Source organism: Calonectris borealis, chromosome 9 (genome assembly GCF_964195595.1).
Source record: "Calonectris borealis chromosome 9, bCalBor7.hap1.2, whole genome shotgun sequence".
NCBI classification, from domain to species: Eukaryota; Metazoa; Chordata; class Aves; order Procellariiformes; family Procellariidae; genus Calonectris; species Calonectris borealis.
The window spans coordinates 4,759,072-4,784,354 of NC_134320.1; the positions used below are offsets into that span (position 1 = coordinate 4,759,072).

General features: G+C 45.4%; 2 protein-coding genes across 3 annotated transcripts in view; one reads left to right on the forward strand and one right to left on the reverse strand.

Annotated features, from left to right (window-relative positions):
* FAM168B (family with sequence similarity 168 member B) overlaps nt 1-16,079 on the forward strand; it is a 42,390-nt gene extending 26,311 nt beyond the window's left edge. The window contains exon 6 of the mRNA XM_075158068.1: nt 15,854-16,079. Coding sequence (XP_075014169.1) covers nt 15,854-15,957 — 104 coding nt within the window. The 3' untranslated portion in view covers nt 15,958-16,079. The remainder of the gene's footprint in view (nt 1-15,853) is intronic.
* Nucleotides 6,765-25,283, reverse strand: part of ARHGEF4 (Rho guanine nucleotide exchange factor 4) — a 102,067-nt gene continuing 83,548 nt past the window's right edge. Inside the window, exons 3-11 of one of the 2 annotated variants that reach the window (XM_075158066.1) lie at nt 19,168-19,347; nt 16,354-16,548; nt 15,182-15,361; nt 14,333-14,565; nt 12,824-12,953; nt 11,798-11,929; nt 10,488-10,731; nt 9,732-9,809; nt 6,765-8,412 (exon numbers count right to left, since the gene is read on the reverse strand). In XM_075158066.1, coding sequence (XP_075014167.1) covers nt 8,255-8,412; nt 9,732-9,809; nt 10,488-10,731; nt 11,798-11,929; nt 12,824-12,953; nt 14,333-14,565; nt 15,182-15,361; nt 16,354-16,548; nt 19,168-19,347 — 1,530 coding nt within the window. In that variant the 3' untranslated portion in view covers nt 6,765-8,254. Of the gene's footprint in view, nt 8,413-8,688; nt 10,732-11,797; nt 11,930-12,823; nt 12,954-14,332; nt 14,566-15,181; nt 15,362-16,353; nt 16,549-19,167; nt 19,348-25,283 lie in introns of those variants that run through there. The other variant, XM_075158065.1, reaches the window with a different exon arrangement.

The following is a 25,283-nucleotide window of genomic DNA, read 5'->3' on the forward strand; positions in this document are numbered from 1 at the left end:
TTAGACTCTAAGCTCCATGGCTCGCTGTAGACAAAGTTAGGTAACAGAAATAGTTTTCTTGAGCTCCCTTGGAATCGGGAGTGATGTACTGATTATTATTGAGCTGGGAATTTTCCTTCATAGGAAACGTCAGTCAGAGTGCTGGGGTAGAAGGTGTTGCTGCATTACATGGATAAAATGTCTGACTTGTGTGTGGGAGGCTAAATGCTCTCCTGGATTTTATTTCAAAATCCATTGGGCTGTTAGCTATCCTATCTTAATAATCTAGAATAGAATGGGGTCCATGTGGTTACTTTAAAAAAAAATATTTAAAAAAAAAAGTACAGCAGTAAGAGGCCGTTGGTAGCTACGGAAGTTGTATTGTCTGTGTTACGGAGAGAACGGCAGACCTACAGGGAGGATTGTTGAGCTTCATGGGTACAGGTAACTCATAGCTATAGACCTTGGTGGGCTAAAAGATATTTCAAACGCAAACTTGATAAAGAAAACTTGGCACCGAGCAGCCCAAGCGGCAGCTTAAATTAGTGCAGCTGGACTTTCCTTTTTGGGCTGTATTAATCTATTTTGTAGTGGTTTACAATAGCGTGTTCTTTTCTGGGCAAGAAAGGTAAAATACGTGGACAAATTGATGCTTCGGAAAAAGGGAGGGGAACACACCTCTCCACAGTTCTGCTTTTACCAGCCTTATTGTAAGAATTGTGGTCATGTGAAGTTCACAGTTGAGATCAAGTGCTGTACCCTCTTTCGGTGCATGAATGCTAAGATGGCTGAAGCTGGGGATAAGGTTTTTCTTGATGGTGTGATTTGGATAGCAAGTGTATTGTTTCAGGTTGCTGGAGGTTAAAGGAAAAAAAGTCACTATCAAGCCTAGGTAATGGATGTTCAGGCAGGCCGCTGCTTCTCACAAAAGGGGGAAGAAGCAGGTGTGGAAAGATAGAAGGAACTCTTAAGCAGAATACTGTTACATAGCTACATTTGATTATGGCAGATAAAAAGGCTTATTTTGTATACTCAGTAGTTAATGTTTTATGGGAGGATTACAGAATTAGACAAGAATAAAGTTGATAGCTTGTTTATTTCCCATCTCACAAATGTACATGTAAACAGTCACACGCAAAGGTACGCAAGTCTGGGTTAAGTATCACAGGTATTTCATTTGCACAGGTTGTAAAACAGGGAGCTGCTTTGGTAGCGAAGTTGTGCGCTGGCGTAGTTGCAGGGAGGAAAGTGACAGGAGTGTTATGCAAAAAGAACAAGCAGCCTGTATTTTTCCTAAAATCACCAGCACTGCCAAAGCCATGAGATTTTAGTAATGTAAGCTTGTTGTTAAGGAAACGTGTGGGAGACGTGGTGAGGAATGAAGTGTGGTGTGAGGTGTTGATCCCAAGGCAGGGCAAGCTGTGATTGCTGCGTGGCCGGGAAGGAGTGCCCTTTGGCCTCTCGTGAGCCTGAAGCTATGTGGCTGCGAGCTAAAGGCAAGTGAAATCCAGGTTGCTGCTGTTCTTGAGCATGCGGCAGGCCATCCTCCGATACCCCACCCTGATCTGTGTAGCCCTCGGCAGAAAAATGCAGGGGTACGTTCTGGCTTCTGGCGTGTCGTATTTTTGACTGCCTTCTTGCACTAGCTTAGCTCTGAAATGAGTTGCGTTGATTTGTTGCTGCTGTTTTGAAGATTGATTCCCTCCCCTGCACTATCAAACTAAATAAACACCACTGCACCTTCAGTGTGTGAAAATCATCTTGAAAACACTTTGATTTTTTTCAATTAATTTCTGTCCATTACTAAAGCTCTTATTCTTTAACCCATTACTTACCTGAAGACCTGATCTTACAGCTTTGCCTAGGCTGGGAGTTCTGGGGCCAGGGACTTTCTACTGGTAGGCTGGTACAGGACATCATAGTTGAGGCCTTACGATCGTACCGGTGTGGTACTGCGTCCTGCTAACTTTAATAGAAAACTTGAGTAGCAGCAGGTACAGGCAGAGGCTCCAGCAGTTGAGCGAAGTGTGAAGAGCTGCATTCTTAAAGCTTCAGAAATTATTGTACTACCCTATTCGCTGTCCAAACAAGTATTGCAATGCCATAACTTTCATTAGCAGGTACACAGCGAAACTTGACATGAGAGTTGAAAACAGTTGAAGTAATAACAGTAGAATAAGAAATTAGCACTTGCTGGAAGCTGTACCACCTCGCAGATGCTGACAAAGTTCTAAAGCAGTCTGTGTAGCAAGTGGTACAATACTTGTTCAAAAGACTGATATTTAAAAATCAGTGGCGAGATTGTTATATTTAATTCTTCTGTTACATGAAGATACGCTTCCACTGCAGTAAAACTGGAGGAGCACAGCCTGATATTTGGACATACGTTGCAAAAGATGAAAGCTAATTTTCTTTTATTAAGAAAAGCTAATTTCCAGATTCTCCTGGAATGTCCGTTACTCTTAGATGCCTCAATTTCCAGTTGTCCCGATCAATGACAGGGAGGCCTGGCTTTCTGATGTTTTCAGGAAGCTGCTTGGACACCCAGGCGGTCTGCACATCGTAGGCTTCTGGATGACGGACTGAAGTGCTGGTGTTGTGGAGCGGCGTCCTGCACAGCTGGAATTACCCGCAGCGTATGGCAGCAAGGCGACGGACTAGGCCAGACAGGAACAGGAGTCCTCCCCACCCTACACCCCACTGTTCGTCAGGTAACCGACAAAACAGAAAAGATCTTAAAGGCTGCTTCGTGGGAACTTTTAGCTCCGTGGGAATCTATCTATTTGTCATTCTGGTTTAGTACAAAGGCAGTTTATACTGCTTTTGATGCTATCAAAACTTGAAGCATAGGCATTTTTCTAGTGCATACGCCCACCACTTCTGACTCAGTTATTCCAAACTAATGGTTCAAAATAGAGATTTCTTTTTTTTTGTGTGTCAGAGCAGAAACTAGATTGTTTAGCAGCCACTGGTTCTCTTCATTTTACTGGTAGATTCAGCCAATCATTCTTCTGATTGGTTCACATGCCTTACGTAAGTCTGTGTCTTACTTGCCCAAGTGAAACATGGCTGGTTTTCACAAGCAGCTTCCTAAATGGATAGCTACAGAAGGAGGGGAACAGATAGAGCCGAAAAAAAACCCCAAACCACCCGTGGATCAAGTCTTCTTGTCCTCTTTATGTAACTCAATGCAGAAGTATTTTTCTGAGTAGGTTCTACCCTGAAATCCGGAATGATTGGTGCTGTTCAGACTCATGTCAGGCGCTTCAGTTTGGTTTGCATGAAAATCTCTATTTCTGGCCATGCAGAAGGTTCATCTCCAGAGGAGTGGTACTGAAGTCTCACGTCTCTGCTTATTCATGCTTCAAATGGACTCTTCTTGTCAATCTGGTAAGATTGTGTTGTCCATTTAGCTCAGAAATCTTGACAGAAGCTGTTCCTGACCTGTTGCTCATATGCCAGAAAACCCCGTTATTTACGAGTTTAGATGATGACCTTGCGAATCTACATAATGTGTACACGAATGCTTTCTGTCCTACACCTGCGTTCTCCCTGATACATTTAATTGACAGTACAATGTGAGTAACTCCATTCAAAATCCAGATGCCAGGGTGAAGAGGAGGGAAATTCAGTGTTGGTTAGTCTGTTACCACTGTCTAACATACGTGCATTTTACCATTTAATCAGTAACTTAGGAGTGTCTAATCATTTAAAACCAATGGAGGTTACACATGATCCGATACACAGTTTGTTCAGGAAATAATAGGTTTTGTAGTTAGAGAATCAGGATGTAGTGCTGGGTAGAAAATAAAGGATGGCATTTCTTGATGAAATCCTCTTCAGATTTACAAAGTGGTCTATTGACATGCCGGCGCGTGGGTAGGTGTATGTTGAGAAAAGCGAGTTTGATTCTTACCTGTTTATCAATGTCACTGCTGTAACTCCTCCTGCTGTGTTACAAGGTTTCCATCTCTTTCAGTGTGATCAGCTTTTATACCTGATTTCAGTCTTGCATAGGGGATCAGATCCTAGCTCCAAATGTTTCTTGCAAGACTAGAATCCCAACTGAAGACACTTTTTAGGAAGAGTACCGATAGGCAGTCAAGTGGAGAATGTATTTCTCTCTACCAGAAATAACTTCTCATCAACTGGTATGCTGTTTGGCCAGAGAGGTTTGTTTTGGCACTTGGAAAGATTTCTCTAAAAAGTTTCTCTCTATAAGTTATTTGTGTGCACTGCTCAGATACGGAATAAGTTCAGGAAGAGCTGGTATATAATCTGATAATTTAAACAATTTGATGCATATTTACTGTTCAGAGTATTGCTACACAGATAATTAATAGTACCCAATTCTTATGTGTGTTTTAGCGGGGGGAGGGCAGGGGCATTTTTCTATTGCCCTCCAAAGCTGCTGTGCTTTAGGGTACTGTGCCACTGTCACCCCATTTCATTCAGTAGAATAGATGGGGATTTGTACTGGAGTGGCTTCAATGTAGACGTAAAGCTGAGTGTATAAAGCAACATACAAATTGAAAACAGATCAGAAGTTGCAGCAAGGGAAGATTTGAATAGATGTAAGAACTTCTGTTTTCCACAATGTGGACAGTGAGGTATTGAACAGGGACCCAAAGAGGTTTTGGGGGGAATCTCCATCCTTGAGCACCCTCAAATAGCAACTGGACAACACCATGAGCAACCACGTGCAGCTTCACAGTTGGTCTTGCTTTGAGGGTGGGGGGTGCATGTGTTGTGGGGGGAATTGTCCCAAGGTCCCCTCCAGCCTAGCGTCACTGGTCCGGTCCAGCATTCCTCCCCCGTGTCCTACAAAGCCGGTAAGCTCAGGAAATTGATCATTTCTGTGCCAACAGATTTTCTTCCTGGCCAATCAAAACAAACACGGATAAGGAGAGGCGGTGCAGACACTTAGGGTAGACACAAAAGTGACAATTGCCTTCTGTTACTGAGGGGGGCTGGCTGCAACTGCCTGACCCTATTCTGGCTGCGGTGATGCAGCAAGGGCAGTTCCGCACTAGGGATGCTGTGACATCCCACTGGCGTGGTGCTTTGCTCAGGGTGAGAGCAGCAGCACTTCTTGGGCTTAAGCTTGTGCCCGAGAGTCAGGCAGCAAGCGCTGGGTTGTTCCCCTGAAAGGCAAATATATATGTGTGTGTGTGTGTGCGCGCAAAGGCTTAAGCTTGTTGGTGGGGTGAATGTTTGTTGTTGTAAAAGGGCATTATGCTAATATTGGTGTAGCTGTGGGAACAGGGGGCTGCAGGTAAAGCCCCCAGCGTTGAGGAGCACCATTTGCTGTGTGCGGGTTAGCGCAGTAGAGCTTCTGACCTCCCCTGCCGGGGGTCGGGGCAGACTGTGTGTCTGCAAACTACAGGATTTAGCAGAGGCTGTGCTGTGGACAGGCAGCTCTTACTAGCATTTAGATGGGGGAGTGGGGGGTGGGGGGACAAATGGCCAACCCATGTAATGCTCATGCCATGCAGAGCACTCAGTAACCTGGCATGGGTCTGGGAGGTGTCACTGTTAATTTTGGTACTTGGCAAGAAGTAAGTTGGGGTTTTTTTGTTTGTTAGTTTGTGTTTTGGTTTTTGATGGTGGTTTGTGTGTGTGGTGGTGGGTTGGTTTTTTTTTTTTTTGAGTCCTCCCAACCCTGCCCCCAAGTAGTGACACACTGTCCTCTCAAGTGTAGAGACCAAATGTTCTGTTTCTTAGCTCACCTTGAGAGGCCCAACTGTCAAAAGCTCTTCGTGTTGGCTACTAAAGCTTAGGCTGCCACTGTGCTCTAGACCAGGAGGGGAGCTTAGCCAGGGCTCAGAGAGGTGTGGGTTTGAAAGGCCAAGAGGGCGCAGACAGGCAATGCTGAGCACTGTAAGGCTGATGATAGTGCAGATGTAATGTGCAAATGAGGGCTGATTTTTTTTTTTTTTTTGGCTGGTTTTTTTCCCCTCCTCCCAGTTTTAGTGAACCTATTTGTGCAGTGTTTGAAGGCCATTCCTGCAATGGCCCACTGGCTTGTTTTCCCAACTGCTGCCTGCCATTAGAGATCTATTTTTGACAAATGACAGACCAAACCCATAAATGTTTGTGCTGGTTCAGGTCGCTGTGAGGCAGTCAGACAGCATCTCAAGGCTCTGCTTCCAGTTTGGGAAGCCCCGGTTTCCTCTGTTATATGGGGTGATGTGGGGGAAGTGCTAAACCTCCCATGGGCAGACATCTCTTGTGCTTCTGCATGAGAGGGAACTTCTGGGGGTTTTTAGTCACCACTGTCTGTAGGACTGTATTGAATGGTGATGTCGCATCTGGTTCTGCCTAGGAGAAGAGCATGGAGTTGTGTGCTTTCCCAGGAAGAAGGGCAGGGGAGCAGGCTGCAGGCTGGTCAGGTCCCAGGAGGAGCAGCTGGGTTCTCTTTCAAGTATGTTTCTTACTTCTTGGTGTTTGCTGTTCCTCTTTAATTCCATATTGCTCAAAGTGGGCTTGAGCATCCCCTGCAGCTTTTTTGATGTTTCCTAGATATGTTTTCCATTTAAGTAACTAGCAGGAATTGGGGAGCTGGTGACTTGCTAACCCTGATCAGTGTTCTAACTCTGACCAGCATGTCTCTGCTTCACCAGTCTTCCATCCGAAGGATGGCTTTGTTGAGGGTAACCTTCTAGCATGGTTTCTACTGGTCATTTTTTTTTTTTTTAAGCTGCAAGAGCAGAATCTCTACAGTGACTTTGAAGAGAAACAAATTCACACAGATAGACATGTTGGAGACAAACACAGGCTGAGACTCACTTTTACAAGTTTCTTTATGAAATTGATGTTGCCCCTGGTCTGGGGGGAAGATATAGTGCAAGAATGACTTTGTACATGCTACTGAATTCAGATATCCCTGGATGACCAGACTTTGGTCAGCTACAGCATCAACCAACACTGGACTTCTGAGCTCTGCAGACAGTGCTCGCTCACACTAGCATCATGTTGGAATGAGCGGGTGACTTCCTCCCAGCATCACAGGATGTCTCCTAAGCTAGGGAATTCAGTCAGTATGGCTTCTAACTCTCGCTATGGTAAGGCAAATCTTTCCCTTTGCTAATCAAGGTTTAAATTAATTCTTTTTGGCCACAGTTTGAAACTTAAAGTGAGGCTCTTAATGCCAAATTTAGGCCTTTTTAAAGTGGCTTTCCATTTTTTAAAGGTGTCAAAAACCTGTAGTAATACACCTTGAATTGAGGGTCTGTGGGAATGTGCATAACAACTGTGGTTTTAGTCTTTCAGAGTTGAACTGTAGACTCTGACTTCTGGGAGCTAGGTTTGCAAATATTGACCTTTCTTAAAAAAAAAAAAAACAACAACAGACAAAACAGGCATCAAGTTAACAACATCTGACAAGAACAATTACAGACTTACAAAATACACAGTTCTGATTTTTGCCATAAATAAACACATTACAAACAATGAGCATTTTCATTGGCCAGGAAATATGGCAGAATGATGGAGAGATGAGAATCCAAGGAATTGCGTACGGTATTAATTAGGCACATTTTTTCTAACTAACTTATGTAACTCAAACCCATTAGAGCGATTCTTGAACTTTACTCATGCTGCAGGTTGATTGGCACGGTTTAATGTACTATATAGTTCATCAGTGGTGTTGAACTAAAGGAACGAAAAAGGTCACAGTGCAATACTCACTGTTGTCTTGTCTGAGTGCCTGCAAAGGCCAACTGAATTAGTTAGAAGGGTGTAGGAGGATCATGTCTCTGAGAATCGTGGGGAGTGGGGGCGGGCAGAGAGCAGAAGGGTTTAGCCCTCCATGGAAAATGTGTAATGTCAGTGACTCTGAACTGGTGTTCTGAGCATGTCAGCGGACACGGAGCGGGCAGGTGTATCAGCTGCTGTCCCCTCTCTGACAGCTGCCAGACCGCAGCGGTGTTCACAGCAGGAAGGAGCGAGTCAAGTACAGCTGACAGGCAAAATCTTTTCAGATGAAACGTGTCAGGCGCCCTCCTGTGAGCTCTTCCTGGAAGTTTGCCTCTTGGGCGCTGTGCAAGGCTGGCTCGATGGGACCGGCACAAATGCACACGTGTGTGCAAGCACACATGCAGTGTCTCACCTCAGAGCCAGTGCAGCCAGTCGGCCTGCAAAATAAATAGGGAAGGCAGGAGCACGTGTGCCATCCTCTATAAACAAAGGATTGGAAGAACCTGGGCTCCACCTCCCAGGACTGACAGATAAAGTGCTTTCTCAGAAGGGTTCAGGCACAAACACGGGGCTGCCCTTATTTCCGGAAGGGTGTCAGCCTGCTGATGTTCTGCCAGAAGTTCGAGGGCTTGCGCTTGGGCTCTGCTAGCATGAAGACTTGCTGCTGAGGGAGCGTCGTAGGGAGGGTGGGATGCTTCTGACGCATCAGAAAGTCATAGTACGGCCTGGTGACAGCTGTGATGAGAAGGAAGTGGGGAAGCATGTTAGTTGAGCACAGCTCCCTTCCCCACTCCCTGTCCAGTCCCTGTTAAAGCTGCAGGGGAGTGAACTGGATTTGTCTTAATATTACTGTTAGTTTCAGCTTTTTTAGGATTAGAGTCGCTGCTGTGGAAGTCCCAGAAATGTGAAGCATAACAGACAGGTGTTCTGTCACCTACTACAGCAGGGCAAAATAGCTGTAGCTTATCATTAATGACAAACTTAACTGCTGACTTTAGTTGTTTTGGGAGAAGCAGCTGATGTGCATGTGCCTCTGTTGCCTGTTACAGCTTCCTGCACTGGATTTTTGACTTGTAATGGCCAGTGCCCAGCCCGCAGACAGGGCTGGCTTGTGGGGTCTCCTCTATTGCTTGACCCCTAGGGCTTTGTGCTGTTAGAGAGCTCTGGCCTCCTTCCAAACTTCCCTCTGTTTGCAACCAAATCTTAGTTCTGACTTGTTTTGAAATTTAGCCAAGCTTTCTCACTGGAGACTTGGCTGGGATTTAACTGCTGGCTGGTACCACCAAGAGGAAGTGGTTGCATTTCTGTGGGTCCAGAGGAGAGCAAGTGACATCTCTTCCTCTGGATATAAAGAGGGGTGGTGGCATCACAAAGGGGAGTAATAGGAATCTTCAGCTGACAGTGCTGTGGGTACAGGAACCTTCCTTTCTGTTGCTTGAGTTCACACTCCCCTGGCAGCTGCTAAATCTTCCTTGTCTCTTAAAGTTTTAATGAACAGCTCTGTCAATGAGCATGGTACCTACCCACAGCATTCTGCCAAAATCGCAGGTTTCAAAGCATCTTCCACAGGCACAGCTGCCCAGGCGGGAGTAGTCCCTGCTGTAGTCACCTTTATGGACCCTCTTTGCATTATAGAATTATTTAGGTTGGAAAAGACCTTTAAGATCATCGAGTGCAATCCCTGGTCACGGGGATTACCACAAAACTTGGGCTTGTCTTTTCACAAGGGGAATGCCATACTGCTTGGAGAGCCTGCCTTCCCGGGCGAGGCTGTGAACTAGCCTTTGAACAGAAGCTGCCTGCTTGTATGTGACTGTGATTTCTGGCACAGCGCTCAGCGATGAGGTGCAAAGCAGCTCTCCTGTAGTTAGGAGTAGTTTCCTGACTCCAGCTGTCTGAATCTGCCAGGAACTATACTGCAGATTGTCACATCAGAGCTCACCATCTGGCCTTCTCAAGAGTTTGTTAATGCCATTTCATTGAAACTATTCCCACAGAGTAAATGTAGAACCACCCCCAGTTCTAGAGCATTTCTGTGTTCAGGTGTGACTCACCCTTAGGCTTCCCAGTATGCTGCTGCTTGCTGGCATTCAGCATTGCCTGCTTTTTCTGCACCTCTGTGATTGAAAAACCTTGAAGATAAAGCAGAGTTTGTCAGCAGCAGGTCGTCGTTTTGTATCTCATGGGAAGACACTGGCATAGACAGGAAGGGAAATAGGGGGGTAGGAAAATGCCCGAGGTGAGAGGTCACAAGCTAAAATTACTCCTAAAGCTGGAAGGGGCATGTACTACCCCCCAGCTTGTGCTGCGCTGCACAACTCTCCCTACCTCTCATGCAAGGTTTACTGCCTGCCCTTCCCCCCATGCTTTGCTGGGTGAAGAAGCCAGTCCAGACCAGTTGTGCTTCAAATCTCATTAGATCACACATGTCTGAGTTAAGCAGCATTTGGACAAAACAATGAAAACCCTCTCTCACAATGAGAACCCTTGACTGAACATGTTTTGTATTGACACTGCCAAGTTGGGCACTCACACTATACTGCAAAATAATGGAAGCTGTATGTAATGTATTGACTATTTTGTCAGCCCTGCCTGAACGCGTTAAAAACACATCAGCTCCCTGAGGACGTACTGCAGTGTCCGCTCACAGTGGTTTGGTGGTGGGTTTTTTTTTTTTTTAAACTCCACAGATTCATTCAGAATGTGGAATTCAGCAGCCCAGAGCTGGACTGGAGCATGGACTGGCTTCCCCCCTTTCAAAGAAAAAAAAAGAAAAAAAACCACTGCCTTACAGCATTGCTCTTCCCTACCTGTCTCCTGGTCGAGCTGAACCTGTCTCCTTTCATTCTCAAATGCCTTCAGCCAGCGCTGTTTCTGCTCAGGCTTTTTTGCACAGAATAAGTGGACTTCCTCAGTGTCTCGGCAGTGCAGCTTAAATGCATTTTTCACGCTGATATTGAAGTCCTTGTCCTTCCCATCTTCTACATCCAGTATTTCCATATCATCCATGTTGATCCGACTCTTATAATACAAGATGTCCCGGCGCAGAAGGTCCTGTAAGAGAGATCACACAGACTCATACAGATGTTACAGTTCCTGTCCTGTCCCTTCCTTAAACATTTGTTTTCTTTGATATGATGGAGAAATTTAATCTTCTTGCAGTCATTACAGTCCGTAAGAAAAAAATTGATACTGGACTTGAATCTCTGGAGTTGCAGAGTGCTAAGCTCCTGTTGACACTGTTGGCAGTGAGGGGAATCGCATGAGTGGCGGGGTCAGGATAAGCTGGCATCTACCCTTGTGGGCTATCAGCTGCCCTGAAGAGCTCTGAAAGAGAAGCAAGCTTGTGTTCTTACACGTGATCCCAAATCCTCACTAAGCCAGTGTCAGAAAATAGTATTTGAATCCTACAGTCCCAGTTAGAAAGCCAAAAAAATGCTGGTTAGCTTTGGGGTTTTTGTGTTGACAATGAAAAGTAAATTTGAGAGCAGTGATAAAACAGTGAGGGTCTCATGCCTAAGTTACCTGGAGCTACCTGTATGCCATGGATTATGCAAAAAAACCCCAGCATGTTCGATTCTGAAATTCCAATAGAAGATACCTTTCATTTGGTCTATGAAGGAAGATTTCTTCTATTACTTAAGTTATGAAAAATAGCGTGTACTTACAGACTTACATATGATGTCAATATGGTGACTGTCAAGGCCCACAGCTCTTCATCAAAGCTGCAGTTACCTTCTGAATATGATATTAATATCATGTGGCAGTAGTTGGAAAAAAAAAACCAACGTATTTAAAAGAAAATGGGTGACAATGCTCCTACTTGAGTTGTATAAAATAAACCCATACACTAACCCTAGAAGCAGTGCAATGCTTTCCTCTCTTGCCATGAGAATTAGGCCGGTAGTTAGGTCCTGTGGCCTATTGCTGTGGTCAGGTGCGCAGAACACACCGGGACATCAGAGAAAAGACTGAAACGAATGCACATAAAAATCTCTGTGCCAGAAGCACATACGATGCCAGTAAGTATTAAGGAAACAAAGAGGTAGAGAAGGAGTTCACTCAAATTCTTTAGCATTGTAATAGATAGATAGCATTTGTGCCTGACTAGTGAGGTTACCTTCTTGCAGCAGACAAGCTGGTGATCGAAGAGGAAGAACATCCTCTGTTGGCTCTTGGCTTGAGGGTGGGAGATTTTGGTTAATTCCCCGGAATAGATGAGTTCTGAGCTTCTGACTAGGACATCTTCACCCTGAGAACAGCACAAAGAACAGGTTGGTCTCAGCCATCTAAAACAGGGGAAGAGAAATAAGCCCGTGGTCTCATAGGAGAACCTCAGCTTGGCTGTGGGGCCTAAATTCCTGCCGATGAAACTCTCCTCTGGGAATGAGAGGGAGCCTCTGTGCTGGAGGACAGTCCTTGTCACATCAGGGAGACACTGCCCTTGGCAGCCAGGGAATGGGAACTGAATTTGAAAAGAACAACAGTGTGTTAAACGAAAAAATCTCCTGTTCCAGGGACTCTGCTCAGGACAGCTGATCCATCCCTGACGTTAAAGGAGGCACACAAACAGAGAGCTGAGAATTTAGCCTGACATCCTTGGAGAGGGAGACCGTCTGGTTTTATTGAGTCTAGGATTTAGAAAATTAGTAGTTTTGTTTCTTTTATTTAGCAATTTTTTTTAAATGAGGCTAAAGGGAAGCTTGGCTTCCTTTGCAACTATATCGGAGCTTGCCTTTCTGCCAGAATAATGTGGCTTCTTAAGCATTAAGGGGCAATTCTGCCCATCTTGAGAGTTTGAAATCACTCAAGATAAAATAGGGGGCAAGAGGAAAATAATAGGATTTCACCAACCTACATGCTAATTTTATTCTGCAAGGAAAATGGGGAAGCAGAAATCCCAGGGAACATGCAAAGGCAGCTGGTCTAGCTGGGTTATGTCCTAGACCTTTTCAGTTGTACTAAAAGATGACTAGTGTTTAAATAAAAAAAGCTACACAGATGGGGGCAGCAGAACTGAGGTAGGGCTAGATAGTAATCCTCGTGAAGATCCTTGTGAAGATCTTGCTGTAGGCAGAAGCTGTTGGAGCGGGGGGGAGAGGGGCAACACAGAACATTCGATTCACGGGGAAAGTCAGTCTCTTACCTCCCAGTCTTCTATCGAACTCTGCCACTGAGCAATTTTGTCAATGTTCTCCAGCCGCCGCTTTCTCTCATTGATGAGCCGAGCAACGTTCTTCATGGCATTTAAGGCAGCTTCGACATCTTTAAAATCCCTAGGGTAGGGCAGAGGTGTTAGGCATGACAAAATGACACGTGCTTATTGTACCTACACCCCAAAGGAGTGCAGTCTACCATGGTCTGGGGCTGGAGAGCAGAAAACATGAGTCCCACTTGCAGTTTCACAGCTGTTTGATACTGGAAGTCGGAGGTACATGTTTCTATGGGCAGCTTTTTTAGACATGTGCTGGTTTTGAGGCACAGATTATACTCTTGTAGCAAATCCAGGCCCAATTTGCAGAAGGGAAGGGGGTAAGCAATCAAATTCAGCCACAGAGGTGTAAATAGGAGTTGCTGGAAGAATCTCCAGGGCTTTCTAAGCCTCGTTTTTTTCCTCGCAGCATAATACAATGTATTCATAATGCCCCTGTTTTCATACAGGAACTGATTCTGTCATGCATAGGTAAGGCAGTTCAGCAATAACTGGCTTAATTTCAAACAGGAGCTGATGGTTTATCTGGAAGGGTAGGACAGAAGCTGATCTGCCCTCCCCCACACGCCATCTGCTGCCATCAGCTACTTCTGCCGAGTTTAGAGTAGCTGGGAAGGAGCTGTCCTGCACAACTTGTCTGTATCGCAGTTTTCAAAACATCTGTGTACTGCATTAAGGAGCTTTCTGTTAAGAGGTCAGCTTCAGAACAACATGCTTATAGATTTAATAACCCATGCTTAAAACAGTTCTGAGAAATAGCAGTGTTGTAAATAGGAAGGTAAAATTAAGTCAAGCCACAATGGAACACTTTCCTTTAATACAGATTTTTCATGTTTTATTTCTGTAGCTAATTATTTCAGATGCTTGATTAAGTGACATAGTTATTTGAGCCAAGGACAGTGCCTTCACCCTGAAATGGAGCAATGGATTTGGAGGCTTTTGAGCTAGTGCTGCAGAGGCACCGAGTGTGCATGGTTTGACTGCTGTAGGCTGCCACTTCCCACGGGGGAAGCACTGGGCAACATTCATGACTAACCCTTAGCCCTGACATGGTATGGTGTAGTTACACGGACGTTTCTGTGTATGTTCAACCAGTGCTTCTGGAGGCAAAGTTTTCAACACCATGACCGGAAACATTTAACTCCAAAGTATGTATGTGCTGGTATCACAGATATGTGGGCCAAATAAAATGGAAAAGTACCATTAATAAGGTGGACCTTGCAACTCCAGGTCTGTAACAGACAGGAAAGCCTAGTGCTACTGTAATGGAAAATGATGTATTTGATAGAGAAATACTTTGTTTTCCTGGTTTCTACAAGGTAACACAGAAGAATCATAGTATCGGCTGCTCTTGGCAAGCTGTCCTCAATACACAATTCTGCATTAGTAGTCCATTTCCATGAGACCAGTTTCGCTCCTTCCCTCCCCACCATGCTGACCTACCTGTGCTGGGGGTTGGTGTATTTGAGCAGTTCAGCCAGCTGCAGTGGATATTTGCAGATTTTCTGCACGGGAGTCAGCAGAAACCCATCCAGAGAGATGTCGATCATCTTCTGCAGCAGGCGACAGGCTTCGAAGAAGTAGACGTACTTGTTAACTTTGGTGAGGCGGGACAGCTCCATGCAGGCATTGGGGTGGTTGTTGCAGTATTCAGAGTATATCTGAAACTCTGTTTGCTGCAAAGGAAATGAAGGGATTTACTGTCCATGTTCTTTAGGGTGATGGCCTGGCTCAAACTGCTGCGTGTGAGTTCCCTGTGTAGGTGCTACTCCTTTATCACATGGGGCTGTTTGGTAATTTGTATCCTCCCCTGACTTTGAAGCCCAGAGACCTAAAGCTGGGGATGGGCAGGGTATATTACAAGTTACAGCATGTGCAGCTTATCTGAAAGACCGAGACATTTCCATGTATTCTGGCCTGTGCTCAGCAAATGTTTTTAATGACCGGATCAGCAGTTGCTGATCCTGCACTGACCTGAAAATACCATAGCTGTAAACTCGGGTCCAGCTCGAGATCTCGGAATCTTCCTACATTTTTGTGTAAAGTAGCATGGTCTGGAAGCGACTACAGTGCTCAGAAGCTGAGGCACTTTGAGAATGTTCTTTCCACAGTCACAAGAGCTAAAGAATGTTTGGTTGGGAGGTGGGTGGTGGTCGAACGGGAGGGTTGTGGTGTTTAATTTGGTTGGGTGGGTTTTTTAAACAGAGCTTCAGTTCTGTCAGATCAATTTCTAAATCCTCTGGCTTAATCCATGCTCAGCTACCCCTTTCCCATGAAGTCAAATTTACTTACATATTCCAAGAAGCATGAGCCGACCTCACTCAAGTGTGGGTGGTCTTTGTTGAATTTCTTCTCTAGTGCTTTAACAAATTTCTTCTGGCACCTGTAGATGTCCTCAATATTCCCAAAGATTGTCTTCAGCTGTTCTTCTGTAAACATGTCAGCTCTTTTGCGGCACTGCTTGATGTAACCCTAGGAGGAAACCAAATTGGAAAGCTTCCTGGGCACTTGCTCTGTGGCCTTTGGTTATCAACAGAAAACCCATGGACTGTGGTCAGTTGTGGTCAGGTTCCTGTACCCCCTTCCTGCATAGATGCATCCATGTTTTAGCAATTATTTCTCTAATACCACCCAAAACATGGTAGAAATAGAAACCAAGCCACAGTTCCATCACTGCCTTAAATGATACTGTAATCCGCACTTGAAGGAGTCCCAGAGCTGCTTTCTGTCCTGTTAAAAACACCTTTATCTGTCTGCAGGCTTCGGGGTGTTCTGATCCTAGCACTGATCCGCTGATAGATTTAGGCCAATTAAATCCAGTTGCGATCTGGTTTGGATGCTTGTGTTAGGAAATGCCTGGTTGACTCAAGAGAGAAAAAGGGTGCAAAGGACATGGGGGGACACTGCAGGAGGAAAGGCTTGTTTGCTAAGTGTGTGCTGCTTTTGCCCTTTGTGTCATTTCAGTGAAGAACTACGTTCCTGCAAAATTCTTTTCATTTACCCCCGTGTATACGACAGCATGTCTCTTCTGGAAGAGGTGTCGCAATACTCAGCATATTTGCAAGTGAAAGACCTAATTGGCTGAACATCCCCCAGTTGTTCTGATCTGAGCATGACTTGCCTGAAGGCTGGGTTGCTGATTATATTACCTCGGAACATATATTAAAGAGGACAGCAATGCTAGACATTTACTTTACTCTGGCTTGGGAAATTCAATTAATTCCATTTAATCAGAGCCCAAGTGGGTGCTCCAAATACAGAGGCATTTGGGATATTGCTGTAATGAATTGTCTCCTGTTTTCTAAGCATGCAACGCCATTTAGCAGAGCAGGCTCCGATGGAAATACAGTCTCATTTTCAGAAAAGAAAAGTTACCTGCTTAGGGTAACTCTGGGCAAGAATGGGACATACTCTATTATCCTTCAGACAAATTCTGACATTCACTTCCCCCTTTATTCCGTTACCTCACAAATGTCCTTCAGATGCTTGATGTAGTCTCTCTCTGTGCTTATGATCTCATTGATGACGTTGGTCCTCATTTGATCTTTGGTGGTCTGCCCCATCCCAAAGCGGCGGGTGCCACTGCTGGACTCGTCTTCTTTACCACCCTCTACCTTCAGGGGGTAATCTTCCAAAGGTTCATCCTGGTTTACTCGCAGCTGTGACAGACACACAAGAGGTTCACCGTTTGTATTGCTAAACACAAGTCTTCCAAGGAGAAGAAGTTTGGGACAGTTGACTGAATGGCAGACAAAGATTGAGCTAGGATAAGGAGTGAAGAGGGCTGCTACGTGTATATTACTTGTAAACATATTTTCCTCTTGAGGAAGCTAAGGCTAGACAGTTTTGGGAAGATACTTTCAAGCCACAAGACAGCTGCTCCTACTGTGTGACATGGGTGGTTTTAAGCCGGCATCTCTTGTGGACAGAAGTCACAGGAATGATACTGAGTCCTCCAGGAAGAATACACACAAAATCAGGACAGGAAATGGTTTATCAAGTGAAATCTGCTTAGGTACTTGTGAGGGGATGCTTAGGGAGGGAGGGGGGAAACCAGTAAATAGTTGCTTTTTTATATATTGTTGTTCTCATACTATAAATAACAGCTGGCCTCTCAGTATCTGCTTCCCCAAGATTATTTAAAGTTAATTTATTGTTAATATAAGACTGATACAGATGCCAGTGGGCATATAATGTGGTAAGGAATGGCATTACATTACAGGGCTTCATAGTGCCCATCAGATGGCAGCACAGCACGAGCAGAGAAAAACATCAGCGTTTTGTAGGCACACCATCCTACAGAGTCTATATGGTCAACAAGAGCAGAGTACCTTAGTTAATAGCGGGCAATTATGGGTGCATTTCGCTTTTGAACTTTCTTTTATGTAGTAGTACTGTAGCTCTTAGAGTGCCCACGGGAATATTTTGTACACAGCACAGAGAAGAAGTGAAAAACAGTGAAGTGGGAACATGGATAACTATAGGCATTTTTAGTACAATGACACAGAACTGCTTTAAACTTTTGATGTAGTTTGTTTTAGGCAGGATTACTTACCACTTGATACACATATATCTACATATAAAAATAGTGCATACCCATCCCTTGTCAGCATAGGCATAGATTACGTTTACTCACAGTTTACAGCTGGTGAAGGGCTCAAGATGTGCAATCCTGGTTTTCCTTCACTGTGAGCAGAACAACATTGGCTAGCCTTAAACTCAGACTTGGCCTGAAACTTGTGTGGAGTAACCCCAAACATATCAGCCTTCCCAGCAGTAAGCTTGAGAACCGGTGATAATTAGCAGCAAGTCTTCACTCAGGTACTTGAATAAGTGCTGTAATTACTCTGCTAAAGAACTTGTAACTCGGCAGCGCACTAGTCTGCTTGCCCCTGAAATACTATCACAGGTGTTGGCCAGCCAGGACAACAATTCAACTTATCAGTAACATGAAAGAAAAAAAGGCCTGTGTTTTGACTGTGAAAAAAGCAGTTCCCATCCCCACCAGAGAGTTTCGTCCTAGTAACCTTACTTGCAAAAACATCCACCGTTCATAATGGTTATCCAGCTGAGACTGTCTCCTGCAATCTATAACAAAGCATTTCAAAAGTTTTATAGCATTATCTGCCCCAGTGCTCCAAGAACTTTTGCTACAGATGCCAGATCACCTCGTATCACCTCCTTTCATGCTTCACCTGGTTTTGGGTCACTTGTGATCTGAAGTGACCCAGATAAAGAGCTAAAGGGCTTAGAATCTCTGCCCTTGGGCACCTAATTGCCTTTGCAGTACTGAGGAGCCTGCCGTGAAGCGGTGAGAGCAGTCAGGCATCCACGCCAACAGTCACAGCCCAAAGAAAGGAAAAAAGCCTTTCTCTTCACACCAGGAAAGGAGTGCACAGTAGTTACCCAGACTCTTGTTTTACCCCCCACTTGCACAGAGAATTCAGGTGTGTTTCAGAATGGTCTGTTGGAAATTAATCCAACCTCTGCAGCATACAAGCTGGGACTGTCTGGGCTGTTCTATATAGCTATTTCTGTGTGGTCTTTGTAGCTGGCGCTGGGGGAGAGCCTTGGTCCACAAGCCTTGGCCCAAAAGCGTCAAGTGTTTCATATCTCTCCCCTCATCAGTTGTCCCACGTGACATCCAAGACTTTTTTTGTGTTTTTCTCCTCCATTTTTAAATGCCTGGAATACAGTGCTGTGTGGTTACCATCAGCCTGATGTTTTTAAAACTCCAGGGCTAAAAGAAGGTAGGTGCATATGTGAGTCAGGTGGTTGCATACTTTGGGATGTGGCATTGCAGTGGACCCAGCACCCAGGAGAAAGCTAAATTTGGTGCCATGCTTATCCATACTGTCTGAAGCGGACACTAGAGTGAAGACCTCTGCCAGCTGCATCTGGGATTCCTCTAGGAGAGTATTTGTTGCTCCTGAAGGGGATGCTGCGTGCTTAGGCACAAACTAGCCAATATACATCTGGGTAAGCAGCAGCCCAGGCTGCCAACCACCATGCAGGGCAGCTTAGCTCCAGAGTCTGGAACTGAACCACGCTTGCCCCGATTTACTCATGTAAAGAGGGATCTCTCCACACTGGTGGCAGCTCAACTGGGAGGGCCCTGTATACCATAGCCATCTGTAGAGGAACAGTAACAAGACATGGTGAACCAACTGTCTCTAGCAGTGAAAGTGCTCAGGAGTCACTACGGAACACTAAACCTGGAAAAAATGAACAAACACTCGCTGCTAATGGAGAGGCATAAAGAAATATCAAGCTCTTACCCGTACAAAGCTGGCTGGAAACCAGCCTTCGCTGTCCAGAATCCTCCCCCACCACCACTCCTTGTTGGTAGCATCCATTACTTCAATGACATCGCCGGCCTTGAATCCCAGCTCTTGGTCATCCATCGTGACATGGTCCCAGAGGGCTTCTGCATACACCACGCTGCCATCACTGATGAGCTGTGGACAGAGCAAGTCAAACTGTCAGTTCCCCCCAGGAAAGCAGCGCAGTGTGGCTGCAGCTTTGGCACCATTGCTGCTGAGCCAAACACGCGCTGATAACTGTTTACTCCCAACGAGTAATGGGAAAAGGAGTTGGTGCTAGGCTGACAGTTGTTTCGACTGACATTGCTCTCAATAGCAGGTATTCAGAATCACTTGGACGCGGTTCGTTTACTACCATAAAGAACATAAATTTGATGCTCCGAAATTTCTTACTGGTGACTTTGCCTCAGCCAGCAAACGAGACTCGGTGGTACATTGTTGGTGGAGGATGCCCTTGTGCTGCCCGTGTAGCCCTGCTTTGGCAAGCCTTGAAATAAAACCTTCAGCATCAATGTTTAGAGCCATACTTCAGAGCAGAAAGTATTCTGAGGCCTTAGAGCTAGTCTAGGATGGATAGAGCCTTAAGTTTTTAAGGTGGTTAAACTTAGCACTTAAGCTGCTTAAAATAAGTCTTCCAAAGAATTCAGGTAATTATGCTAAGGGATAACGGTTATTTACTACATGTCCCATAGAGGGCCTACTCTAGGGAAAAAAGAACCCCCAGCAATTAAAAAAAAAATCAAAAACAAAACCAAAAAAACATCCCACATGGCTAGAGGCTGTGAGGGGGCTCTTGAACACAGTGATGATTGTGTCTATACGTGCCTGATGCCATTCTCAGCCACTCACACTTTAGCTGTGGTGCAGCTAAGTAACTCTTGGGACCTGTTGCAGTGGTGTATTTGTAACCTGGTCCTGCTGGCCACTACAGCAATAGTGCCTGCCCGATGCCCACAGGTTTATCATGTCACAGCCTCCTTTGAATTTCAACAACTACGGAGTTACACGCACAGGCTTCTCAGGGCCTGAGCATGACTAGGACTGAACACCAAGGATTTCCCCAAGAAGGCAGAGCGTATACTGGAGTCCTGCTAAAAAGGACTTGCTCAGCCATTCTGGAGTGGCAGTGAAGCCCTATTTTTCTCCAGGAAAATGGTGCAACAATAAATTCTGGGAAGACAATGGAAAGAGCAGTCTGTGAGGCATGAGGGAGAAGGAGAACCTCTACAAAACCCGCTGTTCATGGTGTATCTCACAACATTGCAGCAGTATCACCACAGCCACGTAATGCACGTGTCATCTATGCTGGGCATCTTAGGTTGCTCAGTCACACAGTTAGTTATCTACTGCTCGGGGTTACTATTTTTGCTCCTCCCCCAAGAAGAAAGATGCATGTTGTAAAAGAACATCAGGATAATCGTGCCTACAGTAAATCAGGAGAGAGTTAACCATGCATTTGAAAGAAAATTCAAATACAGCCTGCCTTTGGATAGCAAATGCCCCTTCACTGAACCAGAAACAGCTTAATGCAGTATTTCCATTCTGACAAAAAACCCAGGATGATGGGGAAAGAGAGGATGAGAGGTTCCCACTTATCTACATAGCCAGTGTGTCGGCACTCCCCACGCTGCCTTTTCTCAGCTGCCCTCTGCTGCACCACCGCAGGGCTCGGTGCATCTTTACTGCAGGTTTCTGCTCTTCACAGAGGCACGCAGTCGCTTAGTGAGGCCCAGCAGGCAGGGAACGTAAGGGACATGCTGCTGTCATAGAGCCGGCCAGTGGCATGACGGGAAAATCATCCAAGAGCCTTGAACGGTGTCTCACTAGTCTAAACTCCTACAGCAAGAACAGGCTTTGATCACCAGGCAAGTAGAAAAGCAGTATCATTAGTCTCAGAAAACCAAACATCAAGAGGGAGCGATGAATGCACCATGCAGCAGAGGCAGCTACGCCCAGTCAAATGGCAGGTATTTGTCCAAATGAGCTGTGGAGGGAAAGGATATTTGGGCTAGACGATTAACGCATACAGCTGTTATAGCTATGTGTGATGCTTTTTACACATAGTTCACTTCACAGGCGTATTGCATATAGTTTGACAAGCTTGAAGCATACTCAGCATTATGAATAAACCCTTTATTCATATTTTTGAAACGCTTGTAAGTCTTGTCAGGCTTCTAGAAACTTAAGAGGTTTTAGCTTTCTAACAAAGTAGTGATGAGTAGGGAAGAGAGTGGATGTAGAAGTGTGTATTTTTCCAAAATCAGCTAGCAGATTTCAGTTACAGAACAACAGCTGGCCTGTGGATGATGGTGGATGTCAGCTACTCTCAGAAAAGAGTTCTGCTGCTGCTTTCAGCAATCCGCCTGTGCACAACCCATCCATTTGTTTTAGCAGTCCAACTTTGGTGACTAGTGACTCTGTGGACCACAAACTGAGCCCAGCAGCTCTCTTCTGCAGGAAGAGGAGAGCAGTAACAGGGTGATGGGGTGGCTGGAGCCGAGTGTCTGGCCACCCCTATGCAGAGGAGCTGGGTGGTGCTCACACAGACTGTTGGGGAGTCACCTGCACTTAGGGAAGCCCGACCACCAGGTCATGCCAGAGCTGCTGCCATACCATGCTGATCATGTGTCCCTGTGGGTAAGGGCTGGCATATGCTAATAAATCTTTGGAAAGAGTGGCATTCAGCGGGTTTTTCAACATGCAAATTGTGACCATCACTTAAAGAACATGGCTATTTCTGAGATAAAATATCTTTGCTGTGTGCTTAAAAACATGCCACTGAATTAGTGCTCTGAGTATGATGTGGCAGCGGCACACACGCCACGACTGAGGCCAGAGAGAGACTAAATGGACTTCCTCTGTAGCATTTTGATGATCACATAAGCAGAGCACCGATGGTGTGAAGGCATTAATACCTTACAGTATCAAGCTGTCAGATCTCGCTGTCTTGAGAAGACAAGAGACCAAGCCTGACCTAACATTAACAGCATGTTAGGGTTGATACACCCAGCTCACAAGGGGACAGAGCCACATGGTCCTTCTCGGAGTCACTGAAAGCCATGTGACTGACTAGTGAATCCTCAGCTGGTATTTTAATCCACCCACTAATATTAATATGTTAAATTTTCTCTATTCAACAACAGGCATACTGTGAATATGATTTGCCAAATACAGAAAGTCACAACTGACCCACCACCAGCCTGGCCAGATAGGCACAGGCAAGCAGACAAGCCACTACCACAGACAGTTCTCGATCAAAGGTATGACTAAAAAGACACCTGAAATACAGGCCAGGATTTGATTAACTGACACCGAACACCATGTTTATAGGGAGGAATGATCAATATGGAATAAAGCAAGAAATAAAGAGGGGAAAAATACATTATATATGCTTTGGATTGTCTCAGTTAGTTTAGTACAGCAGCACTTGAAACACCTCCATGACTGCAGGCTGAGAGGCTCTGCCCAGTCTTCCCACACCGCTTCAGTCTGTGCTTACATACTGGGGGGGCAGGCAGGGGAGCAGACACACTGAGAAGTGTTTAATGATCACCATGCTCAGTGCTCATTTTTCTGTTAGCCCTCAACCTGTACAAGTCTGTACCTTAGACTGTTTTTTTCAATTGTATCCAGTCCAATTCCTAGGCTGATACAGAAATACCAAATATACCCAGTGTAACCGTCCCTCTCCCAGAGCAAACACTAAAGGGTAGCTCTGAGCCAGGACTGACATTTCCATGGCACAGAAGCACCTATGGTACTGCATGTCACTGCAGCAAGCGGAGCTGCTCCAGCTGGGGCAGAGCACGCTGCAGTGTCCTCTCCGAGGAGCGTACTGTTACTGAGGAAAAAAGGGTTAGGCTCTCACTCCCTATCCCAGGAACGATAAAACACACCAACAGATAAAAAGGTTTTCTGCAAAATGTGTTAGAGCATGGCACGATCAACCAGCCATATCGTGAGAGCTGCTTACCTTCCAGAGAAGCATGTAGTAAAGGGAATGCTCACCATTTCCAAGCATGGCAGCTCCTAGGCTCAAAAGGCTCATCTTACAACAGGTTTTGATCTTTGCAATTAAAGCAAGGTTTGAAAAACAACTATTAATTTCCATATGAAACAACATTTTATGGGCTGGCTTCATAATATCAAGGACAACTCAGTACATGTTCTGAAGTGCCCCCAAACCAGTCTCCAGAAGAGAAACATCAGAAGACAGGATGCAAACCCAGCCACCCTACAGCTGCTGTAGCTACTGCAGCTGGCAGCAGTGAAGACAAACAAAAATTGGCTATTTTAGTTTGTTTATAACAACGTTTAAGTTTGTAGACAGCAGTGTTTGCAAGCCAAAGGCAGTACTAACACTGATGCTTTCAAACTGAAAATCGACTGCAGCTGTAATACTGCATTGGAATTTCTGTGCAGCTGCTTTCCCTACTGCCCATGCAGCTACAGCCGCACTGCTCATTTACAAACACGGCAGATGCTAAGGGAAGGCGCTGGTAAAGCAGTGCTTGTGCAGGTTGCTCACATATCACATAAAGGTGGGGGGATTGCTGCATTATTCCTCCAAGCAATGCCTATGCACAGGCTGCCGAAGAGGAGAGACAGCCAGGGCTATGGCACACAGCTGCCCCAAATGAAGTTCGTTACACACGGGCAAACAGATCTGGCATGCCAAGGCCCACATCTATGGACTTGTTTACATTCCAGCTATTTGGTCCCTGTTTGTCTCCGGCTGGACACCTTGACGTAATTACCTCGTATGTCCTGGTCTTGTTCTGACAGGAGCTCCAGGCAGTATTAGCAGAGATAAAAGATCTTGACAACTTACAGAAGGAGGGATGAAGACTCCTTTAGGAAATATTTATCTTTGAGCTGCTTGGTTCTAATTGAATAAAATGTGAATAGCTTTCTCTCGATAATGCCAAGTACATTGGATCATACAGAGCTAAAAAATGAACCCAGGAGCATCAGAAGCTACTGGGAACAGGGCAGTTCAGGGAGAAGGTGGCAATAAAATGGAATGTACTTTTCAGCTCTGTGACCCTAAAACAGACACCTTCCATGAAGAGCACCTGAACCCAAGCCCTTCGTGGTGAACTAAAATGGTTGCTGTGAAGCCTGCGTTCCTTGCTCAGCTCCCCCAGAACTGACTGAAGCTGAACTGGGTCAGCACATCAAACATTTAAACCCTGCAGCAGTCCTGACCCCAGAGGCAAAGCCCCCTCCCAGCTCCAGTTCCTTCACCCATCACTTTGCTTCCAGGGCTTCTCTTCTGCCTTCTCTCATGCAAAGTGCAGCAGAGGAGTTAAAGAAAAATTTTACTTCCGCTCTTGCCCCAAGGTAGTGCTTCATTCACACAAATACTTATTTTTTCTGAATGTGGGTAGAAGCCAGCTAGCCTCTCCCTTGAACTGAACCCACAGGATAGTTTTCAAATCATCCTGACAGCTTGCTCTTGCTTCCTCTCACAACTTGTAGCTTCACTGCTTAATGATGGACAACAGAGATGAAATTTATTTCATAGAGCTTCTGTCATCTGAACAGCAGACATCTAGTCTGAACGAGTTATCTTGATTGTCTTTACAGAGCATCTTCCCTTTGTGGAGAGAGACAGGCACCTCAGGGAAGGGTTCATCTTAGGCATCTATCTTAGCATGATGAATTAACCAAGTCCCTGGGGGTGCTGTCTCCCTTCACTGCCAGGGAGGAATTTGGGCTAGCTAAGACTTGCTTCCTGGCTGCAGGGTGCCAGAACCACTGACACAACTCCACAGCCAAGCAGACACTTCATTGCTTCCTGCTGCTCCTCTGTCTCCATGTTTCAGGATAACACAAGCCTGCCTTGCCACAGCGTTACATCAGACACGTGTCCCCACATGGGCAGTGGGTTGCATTCATTGCTTCAGCAGCACAGACCTGCACACCATGCCCCCAGTCAAGCTATGCCCTCGGCATTCGTTGCCATTTTGCCTACTATGTCAGCTGCGTATTTCTTCAGCACAGATTTTAGAGCACAGATTTTAGAGCACTGATTAAGGATAGTGGAGGACTCTCAGGCATTTACCAAA